The sequence below is a fragment of the Mustelus asterias genome, chromosome 14, assembly GCF_964213995.1.
Source record: "Mustelus asterias chromosome 14, sMusAst1.hap1.1, whole genome shotgun sequence".
NCBI lineage: Eukaryota > Metazoa > Chordata > Chondrichthyes > Carcharhiniformes > Triakidae > Mustelus > Mustelus asterias.
The window spans coordinates 96,868,024-96,891,309 of record NC_135814.1 but is presented as its reverse complement, the minus strand read 5'-3'; the positions used below and the strand labels follow the sequence as shown (position 1 = coordinate 96,891,309).

At 46.5% G+C, this 23,286-nt stretch overlaps 1 protein-coding gene across 5 annotated transcripts in view; it reads left to right on the top strand.

The window, feature by feature from the left end:
* The window catches only part of LOC144503886 (partitioning defective 3 homolog B-like), a 1,029,287-nt gene that overhangs the window by 804,163 nt on the left and 201,838 nt on the right, over positions 1-23,286 (top strand). The window contains exon 21 of one of the 5 annotated variants that reach the window (XM_078228920.1): positions 2,581-6,206. The exons of the other annotated variants lie outside the window; for them this stretch is intronic. Coding sequence (XP_078085046.1) covers positions 2,581-2,626 — 46 coding nt within the window. The 3' untranslated portion in view covers positions 2,627-6,206. Of the gene's footprint in view, positions 1-2,580; positions 6,207-23,286 lie in introns of those variants that run through there. 5 annotated transcript variants of the gene reach the window in all.

Genomic DNA, 23,286 nt, shown 5'->3' with positions numbered 1-23,286 from the left:
CAGTGTGTACTATCTACAAGATGCACTGCAGCAATTCATCAAAGATCCTTAGACAGCATCTTCCAAACCCATGACCAATTCCATCTAGAAGGACAAGGGGCAGCAGATGCATGGAAACACCTGCAAGTTCCCCTCCAAGCCACTCACTATCCTGACTTGGAAATATATCACCGTTCCTTCACAGTCGCTGGGTCAAAATCCTGGAATTCCCACCCTAAGGGCATTATAGGTCAACCCACAGCGCATGGACTGCAGCGATTCAAGAAGGCAGCTCACCACCACCTTCTCGGGGGCAACTAGGGATGGCAATAAATGCTGGCCCAGCCAGTGACGCCCATGTCCCACGAACGAATAAAAAAAGAAACTGAGGTGAGGAGAAATTTCTTCACCCAGAGGGTGATGAATGTGTGAAATTCACTACCACAGAATGTAGTTGAGGCCAAAACATTGTGTGAATTCAGGAAGAAATTAGATATCGCTCTTGGGGTGAAAGGGATCAAGGGATGTGGGGGGGAAGGTGGGATCAGGATATTGAATTTGATGACCAAGATCACAATGAATGGTGGAGCAGGCTCGAAGGGCCGGATGGCCTACTCCTGCTTCTAGTTTCCATGTTTCTTGATATACTTTGGGTCATTCTAAAGTTCTGGAAGGCGCTAGTAAATGCAAGTCTGCCTACTCTTGGGATTTATATTACTTTGCCTCCAGTCTCAAGTGGGGTAGAGGAGCAGGTAGATCGGGGTCTCCAGTCAAATGGAGAGCAGGCTGAGCCAGTGGTTTCTCCAAGCTGAGCCTGAGCTGCTGTTATAGTTATTGAGATGCACCATAGAATCCCTACAGTGCAGAAGGAGGCCATTCAGCCCATCGAGTCTGCACCGACAGCAATCCCACCCAGGCCTTAATCCCGCAACCCCTCATATTTACCCTGCTGATCCCCCGACACCAATGTTAATTTAACATGGTCAATCAACCTAACCCGCAGATCTTTGGAGTGTGGGAGGAAACCGGAGCACCTGGAGGAAACCCACACAGACACAGGGAGAATGTGCAAACTCCACACAGACAGTGACCCGTGGCCGGAATCGAACCTGGGTCCCTGGCACTGTGAGGCAGCAGTGCTAACCACTGTGCCACCTTGCCGGTGTTAGTACCTCTGCCTGTATCAACTCCACATTGGGTTGCCAACACCTCCACCTTTGCCTTGCAATCTCCCGAATATGTTTGACCTGAGTTAGCAACCTCAATCGCAGGGTAAATGTACTAGATGCAAGGGAGGCACAGTGGTTAGCACTGCTGCCTCTCAGCTCCAAGGACCCGGGTTCGATTCCAGCCTTGGGTGACTGTGTGTATGTGTGTGTGTGTGTGTGTGTGTCTGGAGTTTGCACGTTCTCCCCGTGTCTATTTGGGTTTCCTCCCACAGTCCGAAGATGTGTAGGTTAGGTGGATTGGCCACGCTAAATTGCCCTTTAGTGTCCAAAGATGTGCAGATTATGTGGAATAGCCATGCTAAATTACCCCTCGGTTTGCTAAGTCCAGTTAAACATATTCCAGAAGGCGTTATTGCATGATCCCAGATAGTCAATATCTTTTCCCAAAGGTAGGGGAGTCTAAAACTAGAGAGCATAGGTTTAAGGTGAGAGGGGAGAGATACAAAAGTGTCCGGAGGGGCAATTCTTTCACACAAAGGGTGGTGAGTGTCTGGAACGAGCTGCCAGAAATAGTGGTAGAGGCGGGTACAATTTTGTCTTTTAAAAAGCGTTTAGACAGTTACATGGGTAAGATGGGTATAGAGGGATATGGGCCAAACACGGGCAATTGGGATTAGCTTGGGAGTTTTAAAAAAAAGGGTGGCATGGACAAGTTGGGCCGAAGGGCCTGTTTCCATGCTGTAAACCTCTATGACTCTATCAGCAGCCGAATAGGGCACAGCAGAATTTTGGAAAGAGCAATGATGCTCGTGACCTGTTTGAGTGATGTTGATTGAGAAGTAAGTAGTAACCAGAACCACTTGGATAGGGTGCTCCTGGATCCCTGCTCCCTTCCCTTGCTAGTAACTTGAGAACGCCTTTGATTTGATTTGATTTGATTTATTGTCACATGTATTGGGATACAGTGAAAAGTATTGTTTCGTGCATGTTATGCAGACAAAGCATACTGTTCATAGAGAAGGAAAGGAGTGCAGAATGTAGTGTTACAGTCATAACTGGGGTGTAGAGAAAGATCAACTTAGTGCGAGGTAGGTCCATTCAAAAGTCTGATTGCAGCAGGGAAGAAGCTGTTCTTGAGTCGGTTGGTAGCTGAGAGAATGTTTCAAAACCGTGTGGTATCTCGAGCTAACTAGTGAAAGTGGGACATATAACCGAAAGAGAAAATGCTGGAAAATCTCAGCAGATCTGGCAGCATCTATAAGGAGAGAAAAGAGCTGACGTTTCGAGTCCAGATGACCCTTTGTCAAAGCTCACATAGGCAAAGTGGGATGTGTGTTTTGCTTGTTTGGAAACCGTATCTTCCCCTGTATTGCTTCGGAACCCATGTCATCTGCACATGCTGGCACAGTTCACATGCTGTTCCCTTTCTCAGGAGGCAGGCCGACGCGGTGACTAGTGATGGAATCTGCTTTGAATAATGGCACTTGAATGCAGATGGGAATGCCACTTCAACTGGACGGGATCGCCTTACTGGGTGGACAGCCAGCTGACAAAGCACAAAGAAGATGCCTTCGCCTTTTGGCTCCCGACTACCGTAAAACAAAAGGAAATGCAAAAAAGCCTCGCAAAATTAACTTAGCCAAGCCCCCAGGACACTTACTGGAGCATCTGGGCAATTACGTGCTACTGTGGTAGGTCATTCATCAATCAGTTGGATATATTTAACCTTTCTTGTGGATCAAGACTCCTCACAGATCGTGGATCAGGCTGAACGCCACTGGCAGCTGCACTGAAGCTCGTTTAACTGTTTCCGGACTGTCGCAGCGTTCCTTTTCTTCATTTGCTTGCGCTGATTTGTGCCAGGGCAGCGTTTCACTGGGGCCTTCGCTTGGATACTCTTTGTTCATGAACCCAAGCGGCATGTTGGGAAAAGACTATTCTCCCAGGGTGGACATCACAGCCCAGTCTGGTCCTGTTCTCACCCGGTGAGAGTTCACTCAAGAGCAGCTTGCCTTTACGTAGCATCATTAATGTCGGAGAACATGCCGAGGTGCTTCACAGGAGCATTATTTGGACACCAAACCTTGTAAGATCATTGGCCAAACAAACCTGTTGAAAGATTTCAGGTTTTAAGGAGCATCAGTGGGAGGAGAAACAGAGAGAGCAAGAGCAGTGGAGCTACTTATGGAGGGAATTCCAAAGCGCGCACATACAAGGATACATTCTGCACCATTGCTCTGAGCTACATATCCACATTGTTTCCTGTATAAACAGAAGGATAAAACGGTAGTTATTCAGATCACACTTAAGAACCAAGAGGTCTTCCATCTTGGCACCAAAAGCCAAGGAATTCTCTTGTGCTGTTGCCAACCCCATTGCTTGGCAAACCATAATCCTTTTCAGTTTGCCATCTCAGGCTCAATTCAGCACATTGACCCTCTGCTGGATCCCGATCAGTTTCCTCCCCCTTGTCTCTGATAAAGCACCAAGAGTCCTTTTTTTTCACCTGAGATATAAATCTCATCTCTCCTCTGCATTGAATCTCCAGGACACTAATTGATAGTAAGTGAACCGCGGGCTTGGCTAAATTTGCGATGCCTAAACCCTTTACATTTCCTTTTGCTTTATGGTGCTACTTGCATTTGCGTTGTATATTTCATAACTTCAGGACTTCACAAATTGAAAATACTTTTGAAGTGTAGTCATTGTTGTGACATAGGAAATGCAGGAGCCAATTTTCACACAGCAAGGTTCTACAGACAAGAATAAGATAAGGACCAGATTATCTACCTTTATGTCTTTATTGGTTGAGAGATGAGCACTGGCAGGAAATGAGGGAGAACTCACCTGCTCTTATTCAATATAGTGCTATGGGACATAGAATCATAGAATCCTACAGTGCAGAAGGAGGCCATTCGGCCCATTACGTCTGCACCGACCACAAACCTACCCAGACTCTATCCCCATAACCCCATGCATTTGCCCTAGCTAGTTCCCCTGACACTAAGGGGCAATTTAGCCTGGCCAATCCACCTAACCCACACATCTTTGGACTATGGGAGGAAACCGGAGCACCCGGAGGAAACCGACGCAGACACGGGGAGAATGTGCAAACTCCACACAATCAGTGACCCAAGCCGGGAATTGAACCCGGATCCCTGGTGCTCTGATGCAGCAGTGCTAACCACTGTGCCACCATGCCGTCCTATCATAGAATCATAAGATTGTACAGTGCAGAAGAGACCCTTCAGCCCATCGAGTCTGCACCGACACGTGAGAAACACCTGACCTACCTACCTAACCCCATTTACCAGCAATTGGCCCGTAACCTGAATGTTATGACGTGCCAAGTGCTCATCCAGGTACTTTTTAAAGGATCTGAGGCATCCCGCCTCCACCACCCTCCCAGGCAGCGCATTCCAGACCGTCACCACCCTCTGGGTAAAACAGTTATTCCTCACTTTCCCCTCTATACCTCCTGCCCTTCACCTTGAACTTGTGTCCCCTCATGGCTGACCCTTCAACTTAGGGGAAACGGCTGCTCCTTATCCACTCTGTCCATGCCCCTCATAATCTTGTACACCTCGATCAGGCTGCCCCTCAGTCTTCTCTGCTCCAACAAAAACAACCCAAGCCAATCCAACCTCTCTTCAGAACTTAAATGTTCCATCCCGGGCAGCATCCTGGTGAATCTCCTCTGCAGCCCCTCCCTTTGCGCCTGCCTGTTGGAACTGCTAAGGCCTTGGTTTAATTTCTCATCCAGGAGGCACCTCCAACAGTTCAGAACTCCCTCAGCACTGCACTTTTGTATCAGCCTGGGATTATGTGCTGAAGGCTCTGGAGGGTGACTTGAACCCAACTTCCCATCCAGAGGCAGGATTTTCATGACTAACACCTAATGGGAATTCAATTAGTGTCCTGGAGATTCAATGCAGAGGAGAGAGGAGATTTATATGGCAGATGGAAAAAAAGGACTCTTGGTGCTTTATCAGAGACAAGGGAGAGGAAGCTGAATGGGGTTCAGCAGAGGGCCAATGTGCCGCCCAACTGAACTGAGCCTGAGGTGGCAAACTGAAAAGGATTATGGTTTGCCAAGCAATGGGGGTGGCAACAGCACAAGAGAATTCCTTGGCTTTTGGTGTCACGGTGGAAGACTTCTTGGTTCTTAAGTGTGATCTGAATAGCTGTGTTTAACCTGCTTGATTGGCACCACACCCACTCCCTCCACCACCGACGCTCAGTAGCAACAGTGTGTACTATCTACAAGATGCACTGCAGGAACTCACCAAAGATCCTCAGACAACACCTTCCAAACCCACGATCACCACCATCTAGAAGGAACAAGGACAGCAGATACATGTGAACATCATCACCTGCAAGTTCCCCTCCAAGCCACTCACCATCCTGACTTGGAAATATATGGCCGTTCCTTCGCAGTCGCTGGGTCAACACCCCTCCCTTATGGCATTGTGGGTCAGCCCACAGCACGTGGACTGCAGCATTTCAAGAAGGCAGCTCACCACCACCTTCTCAGGGGCAACTTGGGATGGGCAATAAATGCTGGGCCTAGCCAGCGACACCCATGTCCCACAATTGAATTAAAAAATAGATTTTAAGACCTTCCACTTTTGCTCTGCGGCCTTCTTTATCTCTTGCTTTGTTAATCCCATCAATTGCTCTTTCAAAAACTGCATGCACTTATTTGCTCTAATTTTCTGAAGGGCTTTGACCGTATAACACACCAGAAATGAGCGACATCTGTTTCAGATCCAGACAAATAAAATTAGGACAGTGGCAATCCTTAAAGCTAATGCAATTTGCACTGGCTCCTGCTTTTTGTTTTGTACGTGGCACAGTGTCAATGTGATTGGTGCCAAACCACATCAAGTTCAAATGAAATGTATTATTATTCATCTGAATGTATTTGAACTGTTGAAATACCAATTGGTGCGATTTTTATTTTTAGCCTCATTCTCCTTGTTATCTTGATGCTGTTTATTCCTTCACTGAGGACAGATTATGGGTATCGTTCTTCATGTGTCCCATGCTGCTGTGTTGACTGGATAAGAGAAAATAAAATTCACTTGTATAGCTCTTCATCAGGATGACAAACTACCTGAAAGTGCTTAACACGATTTCTCACTTCCTTGATGCAAAAGCTGTTATAATGCCAATACACCACCAATATGCAATGAGATGAATAGCTTATTCTGGGTTTCATGTTGATATCCGTTGAGGGCGGAATGTTGGCCAGGACAAATAGGGAGAGTTCGTTGTTACCCTTCGTGCCACTGTCGAATACCTGGTTGTGCTAGAACCAGAGGGCACAACCTCAGGCTAAAGGGGCGATCCTTTAAAACAGATGAGGAGGAGGAATTTCTTCAGCCAGAGTGCGGTGAATCTGTGGAACTCTTTGCCGCAGAGGGCTGTGGAGGCCAGGTCGTTGAGTGTCTTTAAGATAGAGATAGATAGGTTCTTGATTAATAAAGGGATGAGGGGTTATGGGGAAAAGGCAGGAGAATGGGGATGAGAAAAATATCAGCCATGATTGAATGGCGGAGCAGACTTGATGGGCTGAGTGGCCTAATTTTGCTCCTATGTCTTGTGGTCTTATAAATAATACTGGGCACTATAGTCGACTTGGGCACACACAATACTCGGCACTAAGAATACTCAGACTTCCAAGTTTTAATTACTTGTGCACAAGTGAGAACACAATACAGTGCAAAGCATTGCAGAGTGTTCTGTTGATTCATACAGAAGATGTAACAGTTATAGTTATATACTCTTCTGGACCACCCTCAGTTCAAAGATCCACTTGCATAGTAGAACAAATGGTGCCAAGCTGCAGTACAGCAAGTTGTTGATATACACCAGAATTGATAGGGTGAAGTGTGAAAAGTTTTGACATCTAAGGCTGCTACTTTCACACTTTTTCCAGAAACCCTCCTGATTTTAGGCTGGGATCCAAGGGCTGCACACAAAGTTTGCGCTAGAGTCACAATGGGGAAAACGTGCCGGGAACGGCACTGGGTTTATTTTTTTCCCCCCAGGTCTCCATGCAAACACGTCAGCAAATCCTGAGCATAAAATCTCCCATGAGTCAGCAAAGTCAAGCACCGTTATTGATCATAATCAATTAGTGAGTGAGTGGGCATCCTCCAGCATCGCACACAAGCGCAGGATTGCCAGGCAATGAGCCATCCTTCAGCTGGCTGATTTAATGTTCTTGGCCGAACTTTTTAATTGGCTTCAATTGACTGCTGGTCACTGCTGTGTACAATTAACTGATTACTGCAGCAGAGCAGGATACACCTGCGTGACTTTGATCCCTGGGATTGATTCAGCTGATCTGGCTGGCTAGGCGGGCGTCTCCCTTTCCCTCCTGAAGCTCAGCTCTCAGTCGCACAGGATGAGCACTTAGAAGAGGACCACTCTGCCGGTCTAGGTTATATGACATAGCTACACTCCTCTCCTAGGCTAAACCTCCAGGACCATTTGTAGGATGACGTAGGGAAGTCAAGCTCCAAGACTTCAATCACTTTTGTTCGCAGTTCTTCTGTGCCATTTCTTTGGGAACAAGCACACTGGCCAGTGAGGGGGGACAGGGTTTGAACCCATGACCTTGGCATTATGAGCACACGGTGGCACAGTGATTAGCACTGCTGCCTCACAGCGCCAGGGACCCCGGTTCGATTCCTGGTTTGGGTCACTGTCTGTGCAGAGTCTGCACATTCTCCCCGTGTCTGCGTGAGTTTCCTCCGGGTGCTCGGGTTTCCTCCCACAGTCCGAAAGACGTGCTGGTTAGGATGCATTGGCCGTGCTAAATTCTCCCTCAGTGTAACTGAACAAGCGCCGGAGTGTGGCGACTAGCGGATTTTCACAGTAACTTCATTGCAGCGTTAATGTAAGCCTTACTTGTGGCACTAATAAATAAACTAAGCCTTAAACATAAAGCACCCACTCAGGTGCACAAACACCTGTGTTCACATTAATCCATCATTGTTGCTTCAAATTCCATTAAATTTAGTTAGTAAACTCACCAGATCAATTGACTACAATTGATGCACACATGATACAAAAAGCCTGCTGGCGGCCGATTAGCTTAGATGATTAAAGTTTTAAAGTTTATTTACTAGTGTCACAAGTAGGCTTACATTAACATTGCAATGAAGTTATTACAAATCCCCCAGCCGCCACACTCTGGTGCCTGTTCGGGTACACTGAGGGAGAATTTAGCACGGCCAATGCACCCTAAACCAGCACATCTTTTGTACTGTGGGAGGAAACCCACACAGACACCGGGAGAATGTGCAAACTCCGCACAGACAGTGACCCAAGCCGGGAATCGAACCCAGATCCCTGGCGCTGTGATACAGCACTGCTAACCACTGTGCCACCCGTGCCGCCCAGATATTGACCCCTGTTGACCATCGAAAGCTCCTCGTAACAACCAGGAGGTATGGTCAGCTTTGAGGGCGGGCTCTGCTTCTGTGAAAGGACTTTTGAAAGGTAGTACAAAATTTCCAGTTGCAAGTAATCTTTTTCTTTCCAATGCTGTATGACTCTGTCGAGGGATATGGGCCAAACGTGGGAAATTGGGACTAGCTTAGTGGTTAATAAAAAAAAGGCGGCATGGACAAGTTGGGCTGAAGGGCCTGTTTCCATGTTGTATGACTCTATGACTCTCTAATTCTTTCTGGCTGCAACTTGTACCTTAAATTCCACAGATGTGTTTGCACTGTCTCATTTCACTCTGACCAGATTCCTGTGTTACCTGGGCAGAAATCACACGCAGAGTCCATGCCTTGGTCTCTGCTCCACAGCTGGACTGCACTGTGCCATGTAGAGATTAGTTCCCACCCTTACTTCATAAACTTGAATATTCTAACACAACACCTTTGTTTGTTTCTACTAGCCTCCCGGAATGAGATTTCCTACACACTAAGGGGGAAGCGCTGTATCTCTTCCCCTGAATGCACTCTTCAGGAGAGAGTGCGCCTTGTCTTTAAGCCGCTCTGAATGGGTTTGAGTGCATGCCAGTAGCCTGTGAGTGCAATTAATTATTCTGTGAAGGTTAACCATATGTGTTGTACTATCAGCGTCTTTGTGGATATGATGATACTATCTGTAACTCTGTCCCAGTGCAATCAATTTTAGAATGAAGTAAAACCAGGCATCTCTTAATGCCAGAACAAGCCTTTACAATTGAATTCCTCCAAGATGTTCTCATTAGAGCTAATGAGATGAGCAAGAGATAAATAAAACAAGGCAGTCTTTTTGATGCTCTCTGTACAAAGGCTATGATTTGAGACTCATTATGGAGATGATTATAGTTACGCGGGGGTTTGATAGGGTGTACCTAGAGAAGCTTGTAGGTGAGCCCAGAAAAAGAGGAGGCATAAGTGTAAGAAAACCACGCACAAATCAAATGAAGAATTCAGGAAGAATTGCTTTGCATCAGGTGGTAGCGCAAACCTGAAACTTGCTGCCACTTTTTAAAAAGATTTTCTTGGTTCCTTTCGGTGCTTTATTTCTAATCAAAAAAGCCAATTCATATTAGGTCCAATCATGGTCCCCACCTGAGGGGCATCACATAGGAGGCAATGGCCCAGTGGAATTATCGCTTGATGATTAATCCAGAAACTCAGCTAACATTCTGGGGAGTCAAGTTCGAATCCCGCCACGGCAGATGGTGGAATTCGAATTCAATAATAAAGAAAATCTGGAATTAAGAATCTACTGATGACCATGAAACCATTGTCGATTGTGGGAAAAACCCATCTGGTTCACTAATGTCCTTTAGGGAAGGAAATCTGCCGTCCTTACCTGGTCTGGCCTACAGGTGACTCCAGAGCCACATCAATGTGGTTGACTCTCAACTGCCCTCGGGCAACTAGGGATGGGCAATAAATGCTGGCCCAGCCAGCGACGCCCATGTCCCACAAATGAATTAAAAAAAAACAAGATCCAAGCAAACAAGACAAGACTTTGCATCCCATCTTGGGCTCGATCAGACAAGATCCAAGCTGACCAGAAGAGGCATTGCACCCCCTCCCGGGCTTGATCTAACGCTTCGTCTTAGCCAAAAGGCTGAGATGGCTTTGAAAAATTGCATCAGGTAAAGCCTGGGTTTAACCTCATTGGCTACGCCTGATCCTTTACTCTAACCCAGCTTAGGCAAACCACCATCACAGGCGTCAGCCGACCCCCAGTGAAATTGGCTAGCCTCGTCCCCTGCCTGATCATGGTTTCACCCCTGTCAGGCTCATCCTGAGAGATCAATATGCCTGATCAGTGATTCTCCCCTGCCATTTGGAGTAGTTAAAGTAGATTAATCAAAAATGTTATGATTGGCCCTTCCTGCTTTTGCCTGCTTTTTGAAAGAACTATCCAGGCTCGATGGGCCGAATGGCCTCTTTCTGCACTGTATGTATTCTGTGATGCTATGCATTGGTCCCACTCCCATGTTCTTTCCCCAGAGCCCTGGATTTTGGTTCCTTTGCATATTTATCCAATTCCCTATTGAAAGAGGAATCTACTTCCACCAGCCTTTCAAACAATGCACTGCAGATGGATAATATCTAGAAACTGCACACCTGAAGGAGAAGGGAACAGTGGGATATGGTGCCAAGAGGTAAAACCCACGCCCACTACCATCTCGAAGGAAAAGGGCAGCAGATACCTGGGAACACCACCATCTGGAGGTTCCCCTCCAAGCCACTCACCATCCTGACTTGGAAAATATGTCACCGTTCCCTCACTGTCGCTGGGTCAACATCCTGGAATTCCCTCCCTAACAGCACTGTGAGTGTACCTAAACCTCAAGGACTGCAGTAATTCAGGAAGGCAGCTCACCACCATCTTCTCAAGGGCAACTAGGGATGGGCAATAAATGCTGGTCTAGCCAGTGCCGCCCATGTCCCATAAATGAGTTTTTGAAAAATAGATCATGAGGAGACCCATGTGGAGTATGAAGATCAGCAAAGACCATTTGGGGTGAAATGGCCAGTTTCTGTGTTGCATTTCTATATAATTCCATATATAATGGTCGCAGTTTTATAATCTCCATTGTCCTAATGATGTTCCGTCTTGGAAAATCTCTGGGAAATTATTTCCTACCTGTGTTTTGAAGTAGAACCCTGGAGGCTGATGCAAGTGTAACGTTGGGGTGGCACGGTGGTTAGCACTACTGTCTCACAGCACCAGGGACCAGAGTTCGATTCCGGTTTGGATCACTGCCTGTGTGGAGTTTGCACGTTCTCCCCGTACCTGCGTGGGTTTCCTCCCGGTGCTCCAGTTTCCTCCCACAGTCCAAAGATGTGCGGGTTAGGTTGATTGGCCATGGCAAATTGACCCTAGTGTCAGGGGATGGGCCGAATGGCCTCATTCTGCACTGTAGGGTTTCTATGATTCTTGGGTTTCCATGCTAAATTGCCCCTTAGTGTCAAGGGGTTGAGCAGGGCAAACACGTGGGTTTACGGGGATGGGGCCTGGTTGGGATTGTTGTCGGTGCAGGCTCGATGGGCCGAATGACCTCCTTCTGTACTGTCGGGATTCTATGATTCACACAGATAAAAAGCATTGGGCGATGGCTCCACTGGGGTGAGGGTGAACCACGTGGGTCAGATTTGGCCTGTGGTCCGTGCTGAATGCAAGCCAGAAGTGGTTGAGATTTCTTCAATGTAACTCAATCAGGGCACAGAATAGTCGAAGCGATTCCAGGATAGTTGGTTGCCGGGCCACCGTGAATCTTGCGTTTCTAAAATTATACCTTATCAGCGAGTAAATGGAGAGAAAAACAACATATCGATCCACTAGAAATTGACAGTGGAAAACTAGAAGGTGGGGACGGACAAAGAAGAGTAACTATGATCCAGGAAGAAGAGGAAATGTGTCCTAAGTCAGATATTACAATTTCCAGGAATAGCATAGAAGTAGCCAAGTGGTATTAAATTAATGCTGGATATAATTAGAAAAAGGCTTTTAAAATAGACAGTGTCAAGGCCAGACAACTTGCACCAGGAGTCTTACAGGAAATGGCATCTCAAATTGGTATAACTGACATTTGAGAGCTTCCTGAAGACCGCAAAGCAGCTACTGTAACCAGATAATTTGATAAGGGTCCAGGGACACTACTTTAGACCACAGGCCAGTATTTAACACCTGTTGTAGGAAAATCTTCAAACCGGTTTCGTGAGTTCCAATGCATGGACACTTAGGGGAAGTGAAACTCATTGAAGGGCAAACAGCATGGATTGCGGGTGGGCAGGACATGGTTAATTAGCTTGATGAAGTTTAAAAGCAAGCATTACTGGCCTAGTATAGATGGGAAGTACAGAGCAAATACCTTGTAGTTTTCAGGGGCGTTTTGAGTATGTTCCGTGTTGGCAAATAATTGCTAAACTGAAGAGTCGGGGACAGAAGTGTGGGCCTGAATGGAAAATTGACCTTTGTAAAATAAACCAGGATTACATCCATTTGAGAAAGCTTGTTTTTAAAAAAAAATCTCATCCAGAAGACTGCACCGCAGAGAGAGCAGCACTCTCCCAGTGCTGCATTGCGAGTATCTGGCTGCATTTTGTGCACAAGCCCTTAAGTTTAAAGTTTATTTATTAGTGTCACAAGTAGGCTTACTTTTACAGTGTAATGAAGTTACTGTGAAAATTCCCTAGCCGCTACTGTCTGGCGCCTGTTCGGGTACACTGAGGGAGAATTTGGCATGGTCAATGCACCTAACCAGCACGTCTTTCGGACTTGTGGGAGGAAACCGGAGCACCCGGAGGAAACCCACGCAGACACGGGGAGAACGTGCAGACTCCACACAGACAGTGACCCAAGCCGGGAATCGAACCTGGTTTGTCGTGCTGCGAGGCAGCAGTGCTGACCACTGTGCCACCTTGCTGCCCTTGGAGTGGAACATGAACCTGCAATTTTCTAACTCAGCGGTGAGAGAGTGGCCAGGACTGAGCCACAGCTGACATTAACGCTGATGCTTTTGGAGCTTTTGCGTCTGGGTTACCTGTATTTATTCCTGGACTTGAGCAAACTGCAAGTTGTCCCTGCCAAGCACCCAATGTATTAAAATAAAACATTCTCCCTCCACCAGCAGCCCCACACAATGTCCTCTTTCACCTTGAGCAGCAGTGTGGGTTGGTGGGGGGGAGAAATCAAAAATACAAATCTGAAAAGAATAGAAAAAGACTAACTAACTTGGGATGAAGTTTCGTGATCTCTGGCAGATTAACCCTAATCCGCTCCAATCATTTATATCACCGATCGCAAAAATCACCTCTCGGGTCACTAATCTCTCATGAGGTTATCAGCCTCACAACCGACCACTTTCAGGCCAACATTTAAACACGTTGCCTTGTCAAAAGATGAGACAGCGATCGAATTATCTTTTGTTTAAAGGAAAGGGGGTGAGTGGGAAAGAGAAATTAAATTGATGCCAACATTTACCTAAAAATACACCTGATGCCCCATGTTCATTTGATAACGTTGGTGCAGAAAAAGGTTGCAAACTCTGGTTGCAATACAATCATAGAATCTACAGTGCAGAAGGAGGCCATTCAGCCCATCGAGCCTGCACCGACAACAATCCCATCCAGGTCCTATCCCCGTAATATTTATCCTCCTAATCCCCCTGACACTAAGGGACAATTTATCGTGGCCAATCAACCTAACCCGCACATTTTTGGATTGTGGGAGGAAACCCACGCAGACACGGGGAGAATGTGCAAACTCCACGCAGACAGTGACCCAAGGCGGGAATGGAACCGGGGTCCCTGGCGCTGTGAGGCAGCAGTGCTAACCACTTGCTACCGCGCCACTCTGGGGGTTTTTGTCATACACCATCTTCCCTCTATCAGCCTCACGCCCACATTCTCCCCATTGGGTACTCGGTGTGTCTCATCCCCACGGGACAAAGCCTTTGCGCACCAGTCAGATAATGGACCGACTTTTCATCAGTTAATTGGATGATGCTTGATCATCAGTCAAGCGTCCTTTCCTTTCCAGCTCCAACACTTTCTTTTTGACCAACAAACAGAAGGCCTGAGCTGCGCTACTTTTAAATATTCCTCTCTGATTTTTCTGCCGGTTTGCACCCAGGTGCGCCTCGGAGATTAATCGTCAATTGTTGGAGATTCTGGGACAACTGTTGGCGGTTAGGCGATCCTCGTCTGGAGTGCATTTGCGCCTCTCTCTCTCGCTGTGGCAGTAACGCAGGGAGGTGGGTGCTGGTTAATGCATTTCCCTGCTTTCAGAAATCACTAGCCCATTTCCGTAGTGCATTAGGCACAGACTTAAGTCGGGGAGGAGGGGTGGGGGGGACTGCCACTGATGATTCCGGGTTGTGAAGTGGACAGATTACTGGGTAATTCAGCACACGCCTGCTTGGAGTGCCTTTTATGGATTTATCATTGCTAATTTAAGAGAGGTGGAGAGCGTGGTCCTTCATCTGCCACTCTGGCCTGGATCGCGTTCCCGGGCTTGAAGTGGCTTTTTGCACACTCCTGAGTAACCTTGTCATTTGTTTCCCATCAAGGCAATTAAATAGCCTCCCTGGGAAGAAACAAAAAGCTTTGCCTCGGCATCTCGAGCCATCGGAGTGTCTGCTGCCTGGCAACCTGCTTATCAGTGCAAAAGTAAACTTCACTGAGTTTGAAGGATATAGCAGCGCTGGTAACAGGAAATGAAAGGCTGCATTAACTAAGGATGAATTACTTAGGAACCTTATTAAAGCTTGCAGCTAAATAAGATATTTCCTTTTAAGATATCTCAGTTATTTTTTTTTATTCATTCAGGGCATGTGAGCGTGGGCCAGCATTTGTTATTGCCCATCCTGAATTGCCCTTGAACTGAGTGGCTTGCCAGAAGGGCAGTTAATATGGGTGGCACGATGGCACAGTGGTTAGCACTGCTGCCTCATAGCACCAGGGACCTGGGTTCGATTCCCGGCTTGGGTCACTGTCTGTGTGGAGTTTGCACGTTCTCCTCGTGTCTGCGTGGGTTTCCTCCGGGTGCTCCAGTTTCCTCCCACACTCCAAAGATGTGCGGGTTAAGTTGATTGGCTATGCTAAAAATTGCCCTTAGTGTAGGTTAGAGGGATTAGTGGGTAAATATGTGGGGATATGCGGGTAGGGCCTGGGTGAGATTCTGGTCGGTGCAGACTCGATGGGCCGACTGGCCTCTTTCTGTACTGTCGGGTTTCTTCTTCTTCTATGAGTCTGCACGTTCTCCCCATGTTTGCGTGGGTTTCCTCCGGGTGCTCCGGTTTCCTCCCACAGTCCGAAAAACGTGCTGGTTAGGTACATCGGCCATGCTAAATTCTCCCTCAGTGTACCCGAACAGGCGCCCGAGTGTGGCGACTAGGGGATTTTCACAGTAACTTCATTGCAGTGTTAATGTCAGCCTACTTGTGACACTAATAAATAAACTTAAACCACATTGCTGCGAGTCTGTTGCTTTTAATTCTATTGCCACTTAACAAATAATGCTGCATTTCAAAAACCTGCTATGAATTGAATTACGTCAGGCTGGCTTGCAGCTCACCGAGGGAGTGTTTGAGGACAAGGATCTCAAACCTGAGAATAAGGTCAGGGTTTACGGGCAGCAGTTATACCCACGCTCCAATGTGTTTCAGAGACATGGACAACAGGGTGGCACAGTGGTTAGCACTGCTGCCTCACAGCGCCAGGGACCAGGATTTAATTCCCGGCTTGGGTCACTGTCTGTACGGAGTCTGCACATTCTCCCTGTGTCTGCGTGGGCTTCCTCCGGGTGCTCCGATTTCCTTCCACACTCCGAAAGACGTGTGAATTGGCCGTGCTAAATTCTCCCTCAGCGTACCTGAACAGCTGCCGGAGTGTGGCGACTAGGGGATTTTCACAGTGACTTCATTGCAGTGTTAATGTAAGCCTACTTGTGACACTAATAAATAAACTTTAAAAACTTAACTTGTAGCAGGCACCTGAAAGCACTGGGGAAGCAGCGTCAGTATTGCCTTTGTGAGTTTCACTGTATTCTGTGGTGAGAAAGGCAGTCCAGCAGCAGCATCTTCTCCCAAGACAATGTGCCCAACATGGAGGTGGTAATTACTCACAACCAGCCCCCAATGGGCAGGACATATCATTCATACACTTGACAGCAGACTCCCAAAGCAACTGGTCCACCCCCAACTCAGTCATGGCAGAAAACCACTGGGATGACAGTGGAAATGCTTTAGGGATGTCCTCTCCGCAGAGATCAAACATCATAGGGGAGGTGATGGCCTAGTGGTATTATCGCTAGGTTATTAATCCAGAAACTCAGCTAATGTTCAGGGGACCCGGTTTCGAATCCCGCCACGGCAGATGGTGGAATTTGAATTCAATTTTTTAAAATCTGGAATTAAGAACCTACTGATGACCATGAAACCATTGTCAGAAAAACCCATCTGGTTCACTAATGTCCTTTAGAGAAGGAAATCCTTACCATCCTTACCTGGTCTGGCCTACATGTGAGTCCAGAGCCACAGCAATGTGGTTGACTCTCAACTGCCCTCGTGCAACGAGGAATGGGCAATAAATGCTGGCCAGCCAGCGATGCCCCCGCCCTACAAATGAATAAAAGAAAAAAATCCCCGCCAACTCATGGAAGTTCCTGGCTTGTGACTGAATAAAATGGAGAAGGTTTGTTCAGGAAAGCACCGAGCACATTGAGGTACTTAATTGGGAAGCCGAGGTATCGGGAAAGCACACAACCTCCAAATATCTCAACTGCCCAATGCTTCGAGCACCACCTGCCCTGCACATGGCAAAATCTGCAGATTGAGGATTGGACCTGTCGGCCATCTCAGAACCCATCGAACCTGAGTGAAAGCAAATCACCTTCGACTCTGAGAGATTGCCTGAGAAGAGGAGGAGTAGAGGATGAATTGAAGCTCTCTGGGTGGCAAAACTGGTTGAACCAATGACCACCTGTGTCAGTTCAGGCCAGATGTGCCTTGGATTGGATGTTGATGCACTACTGCGTTAGGTAATGTTGGGGGAAGGGCTGTTACAATTAACCTTCCCTCCCTAAGTTTGAGTAATCTGAGTCTCTGCTGTCTATATCCTAATTCACACACAATCTCATTCATCCATCACCCTGTGCTCACCAAGACTCCTGGTCCAGCGACACTTCAATATTAAAATTTTATCCTTGTAGAATCATAGAACCATACAGTGCAGAAGGAGGCTATTTGGCCCTTCACATCTGCACCAACTACAATCCCACCCAGGCCCTATCCCCATAGGCCCATGCATTTACTCTAGCTAGTCCCCCTGACACTAGGGTCAATTTAGCATGGCCAATCCACCTAACCCGCTCATCTTTGGATTGTAGGAGGAAACCGGAGCACCCGGAGGAAACCCACGCGGACACGGGGAGAATGTGCAAACTCCATACAGACAGTGACTCAAGCCACGGTCCCTGGCACTGTGAGGCAGCAGCGCTAACCACTGTGCTGCCCCTTGTGTTTGAATCCCTTAACAAACTTGCCGCCCTCTTTCTCTGCAATCTCCTGCAGTCACACAATCCTCCGAGATCTCTGAACTGCTCCATTTCCTGCCACTTTTGTATCCCTGACTTTCATCCTTCCACCATGGGCAGCTGCCTCACCCTGTGATCTCTGGATGTTGTCTCTAAATCTCTCAACTTCTCTATCCATCTTACTCCAAGTTGCTCCTTAAAACCAAACTCTTTGACCAGAATTATGCAAGGCTTTCCTCTTATCTCCTTATGTGACTCGTGGTCAGATTTTAATCTCATAATGCTCCTGTGAAACTCCATTTACTATGTTAAGATTGGTAGCCACGATGTGGAGATGCCGGTGTTGAACTGGGGTGGGCACAGTAAGGAGTCTCACAACACCAGGTTAAAGTTCAACAGGTTTAATTGGAATCACGAGCTTTCAGAGCACTGCTCCTTCACCAGGTGAGTGGAGGTTAATACGGTATATATCGGCAAAGACACAATTGCAAGATAATTACAGATTGGAATGTGAAGAATGGTTGGATTCACAATGATCTTGCAATTGTGTCTTTGCCTATATATGCCATGGTTGTGAACTAACCTCCACTCACCTGATGAAGGAGCACCACTCTGAAAGCTCGTGATTCCAAATACACCCATTGGACTGCAACCTGGTGTTGTGAGTCTTCTTACTACATTAAAGTTGCCATATAAGTACAATGTTCAGTCAATATTGTGTTTAGTTTATTTGTTACAGTAAAAGTCTTAAAATGTGAAATATCGTTGTGCGATGCTTTCCACCAATCACTGAAAAACTTGTATCTCTTTCTAAAACCTATCATTCCCTGTGGGGATTGTAACAATGTTACCTGGGAAAGGCAATCACTGAGATCATCCCTCAACCAATGTCTAAGAACAGATTATGTGGTCAGGATCACGCCGGAACTTGCCGTGTGCAAATTGGCTGCTGCGCTTTCGACATTACAGCAGTGGATTCACTTCAAAAAATACTTAATTGACTGTAAAATGCTTTGGGACGTCCTGAGGGGCTGCGAAAGGCACTTTAGAATTTTAAGTATTTCTTAATGCCGCAGCCCCCCCCCCCCCCCCCCCCCCCCCCCCCCGCCACCCCTACCACCCGCCCTCATCAACCCAGAGCAAATCATTTGCACAGCATTGGAACAGAACTCAACACCCAACAGCGAATCCATTCTGTTTATTAAGTTGCTTACTGTTCCAACAGATGTAATCACTGCAAATGATTCTGAGATTGTATATCCACTGGTGGTCAGCTTGTCCGTAGGCACTCGTCTTCAGCCTCCCTAGGACCTCTCACCGCGGGCTCTCCTCTTGTCAGTAATCGAAGGCGTAAATTATGTGGACTCCACATTTCCATGTAAAGCTGGCTTCCCCAGTCTGATTAATGTAACCAACCTTATGTGAAGATGGGGAAGGGTTGCCATAACAACTGCAAGCCCTCAGTAATATCAGTTGCCCATAATTGCAGGAATAAATAAATGTGTACTCACCATAGCTGCGTAATCTTCCCAGTAGTTACTTTAAATGGAATAATGTAACATAATGAATGGCTACAGTTACTGAATTTGTTTATTTTAAAAGTATCTAAATTAAATGGTCACTGAGTGAAAATTGTGTCCCGAACATGTTTGTAACAGAGGCTATTTATTCCACGCTATTCTGGTATGCCAGGATTTTTGTGATAATCGCTCACTAAAAATCTGGGTGTAGGTACCGGCCAGTTCGCACCGAGTACAGTTCTGCGCTGAGCTAGTGGAGTTTTGCTGGGCAGGACTTCCGATCCCCTGGGATTGCTACGATCCCAGCTGCTGTTACTACTGGACGAGTCCGATTCTAGGATGGAACCTGACTGGCTTAATAGATCCTAACTTTTATTTTTGCTTAGATATGTGGAAGGCAGGGACAGAGTCAGCCAATGAACTTCTAACAAAATAATTGGTAATTGATTAACGATAATACAATACTCCTTCACCCTAACTATACCTTTATGGATATATGCAGATTTGTAAGAATAATGAAAATTACAAAATCTATCTTGTACTCTAATGTTCTTGGTAAGTTCGCAGTCCATGTAAACCAACAGGCAAAATGTGCTCAGACACTCTCTGAAAATCAAGTGACAAATGCCACCCAAAACAGCTTCTATGGATTCTTCCCCCTCCTCCTCCTCCCCCCCCCCCCCCCAAAGGATGCTTGTTATGCTGTGAGCCAATTAGTTTCACTGAAACTTGGACTTTCACAGGAGTGTCTTCAATCTCCTGTGAGACACATCTTGGAATCTATCCATAAATAATACTTTCTCTCAGTTGTCCTCACTAAGGATCTGGCTCCAGAGTTTCCACCTCAGCTTCCGGTATTCCTCTGCCCTGGATCGCCACACGCATTGAAGTTTTGCCTCCTACTCACTCTCTCTAGTATACCCAACTGTACCAAAAAAACACCACTGCCTCACAGGCCAGTAGTAAGGAGTCACCAGTCTTTTAGCGACCTTGGATCTCTGTCTCCTCACAAGTCGACTTCCCCAGGGTCTGCACCTGTCTTCAGCTGGGAGCCTCTCTGCTCCTTACTCTCAACCTCACTGAACAGAAGCTATTTTTTTTCCAGATTCCTGTTCTTTGTTCCTTTGACCAGAAGTGTTTCTTGGAACTTGCTTCTGTCCCGCTCCCTGGTCTCTGGGACTTTCTTCTTTAGTTTCTGGGTCTTGCTTTTCTGCTTCTGCATATTGTCCTCCCTGTACCGGCAGTGTCTGTGGAATCCTGCTATCAACTGCACTGTCCTTCTCTCAACTGAACTAACCACTTCTGTTTTTCTGTGTGGGCTCCAGGTTGCTAGGCAACAGCCCAGTTTATTTTATACCCTGCATTTGCTTTAGAGTCATAAAACCTAATTTCAGTGCAAACACCTCGGCAATTTAAAAAAAAATGAAACTAAAACCGAAGAAATATAAATGAAGCTTAAAGCTAACACACACTTACTTAAAACTATATCTATTTCCTAATGGGCTAAAGAAGGTAACTTCACCTGTTGCATTCCCCTGTGGCTCGCCTGCGTCTTTGGTTGGAAAGTGTATTGGATTTTGGTGATGATATGCCTTCCATGGTTGAAAGATCTGCCAATACCTAAAGAATTGTTCTCCAGCCCTCTGTGCACACCGCCTCTCTGTCCCAATCTTTTATACCTCCCCAACTGGACGCCTCCATCCCAGCTTGGCCTCACTCACTACTACTCGGGCTGTCAACTTGTGTTGGGGGCTTATTCCTAGTGGTCTTTGCCCCGTGACCTTCCTCTCCCAACTGTGTCGGACGGCCTTGTTTCCCCAATCTTTATAACTAGCTTTTTAAGGAAAAATTAGGATTATTTTAACCATTGGCAATATTGTAAATGGTTTACATAAAATAAAAATTGGGAGAGGTGTATGAGTGGCTGATCAAATCCAATTTGGTCTCATTTACCCAAATTTCCAAGGAACTCTACTTTCTCCTGGCTCCAGTTTCACCTGTTGTACTCCAGGTATAATCTCAAGGTAAAACATTTTGGACCCTAAACCAAAATTAACCCCTATATTTTTACCTCGCCATCTCCTTCTGCTAACTTAATGGCTATTCTCACCATCTCAATCTGCCTATTTTGCACATCAAGGTTCAGATGAACCAAGACTTCATCCAACTAAGAGTCCAGCTAATAGGAGAAGGCTGTTCAGCCCCTCTGGCCTTCTGACATTCCATTAGAACATGGTTGATTCCTATCTTAACTTCATTTACCCATTTTGGCTCCGTAACCCATGATGCTGCTGCCTAACAAAAAGCTACCAATCTCAGTTTTGATGTGGAGATGCCGGCGTTGGACTGGGGTGGGCACAGTAAGACGTCTCACAACACCAGGTTTAAACCCAGCAGGTTTATTTGGAATCATGAGCTTTTGGAGCGGCGCTCCTTCATCAGGTGAGTGGAACAGCGCTCCGAAAGCTCACGATTCCAAATAAACCTGATGGACTTCAACCTGGTGTTGTCAGACTTCCTACAATCTCAGTTTCACAGTAACTTCGTTGCAGTATTAACATAATTGTGACAAATAAATAAACTTATTACTTTTTGAAATTATCAAATTGACCTAGCCACAACAGCTTTCGGTGGGGTGGGGGGGGGAAATGTTCGAGTTGTTTGCTACCCTGTGTGTTAAAAAGTGCTTCCTGACGATATAGATTTGAGAGGCGGTAGATTTAAAACTGAGGTGAGGAGGAACCATTTCTCGCAGAGGGTGGTGAATTTGTGGAACTCGCTGCCCCATACCGGGGTGGAATCTGAATTGTTGAATGGTTTCAAGAAGGCGATGGATATATTTCTGATACAAAAATGAGTTCAAAGCATATGGGAAACAGTAGGGTGGTGCATTTGAGACCAGGGAGAGATCAGCCATGATCTGATTGAATGGCGGAGCAGGCTCGAAGGGCTGAATTTCCTACTCCTGCTCCTAGTTCCTATGTTTCTATTATCCCTGATTTTTAATGTTATCCCCGCCCTGGCCTTGGACTCACCCACTGGAGAAAATATTTTCCCTACCCACCCGATTACATATTTTAATCATCTTGAACACCATTAACCTCCTATATTGGAGGGTACACATACCTCTTCTATGCAACCTACCCGATAAAACCATTCACTTCAACTGCGCTGGATATCCTCACTCCTCCAGCCTCAACCCTTATCTCCCCCTCTTTCTGCCTTACCATCTCTGAGAGGTACAGAATCTTAGTATACTGCTCAACCAAGCACTAGCCTTCATTCCAGCCTCCAAGCTGTTCCCGGCTTATTTGCTTCAGAATATGATACAAGGCTATGGGGAGAGGGCAGGAGACTGGGATTAATTTATCATTGCCAGCAGCTAGCATGGACATGTTGAACCTGAAATGTTGTTACCTCCTGGGACTCTATTTTGGTAGTACACTACCCCGTCTGTTCTGAAACCACAAGCCGTGGAAGCAGAAGTAAGCCATTCGGCCCATCGGGTCTGCTCCACCATTCACTCACGGAGTTCATAACTGATAGAATCATTGAATCACTACAGTGCAGAGGAAGGCCATTTGACCCATCGAGTCTGCACCGATTCTCTGACAGAGCATCTTACCCAGGCCCTATTGCCGGAACTCCACATATTTACCCCGCTAATCCCCCAAACCTACAAATCTTGGGACACTAAGAGGCAATTTAGCATGGCCATTTCACCTAACCTGCACATCTTCGGAATCTAAGGGGTAAATTACCATGGCCAATTCTCCAAACCTGCACAACTTTTGGACTTGGGAGGAAACCGGAGCTTGTGGAGGAAACCCATGCAGACATGGGGAGAACGTGCAGACTCCACGTAGACAGTCACCCAAGGCGGGAATTGAACCTGGGTCCCTGGCGCTGTGAGGCAGCAGTGCTAACCACTGTGTCACCATGCCGCCCTGGTATGATAATCCTCAACTCCACTTTCCCATCTTATCTCTGTAACCCTTGATCCCCTTACTGATTAAAAATCTGTCTATCTCTTTGATTTGATTTGATTTATTATTGTCACATGTATTAGTATACAGTGAAAAGTATTGTTTCTTGTGTGCTAT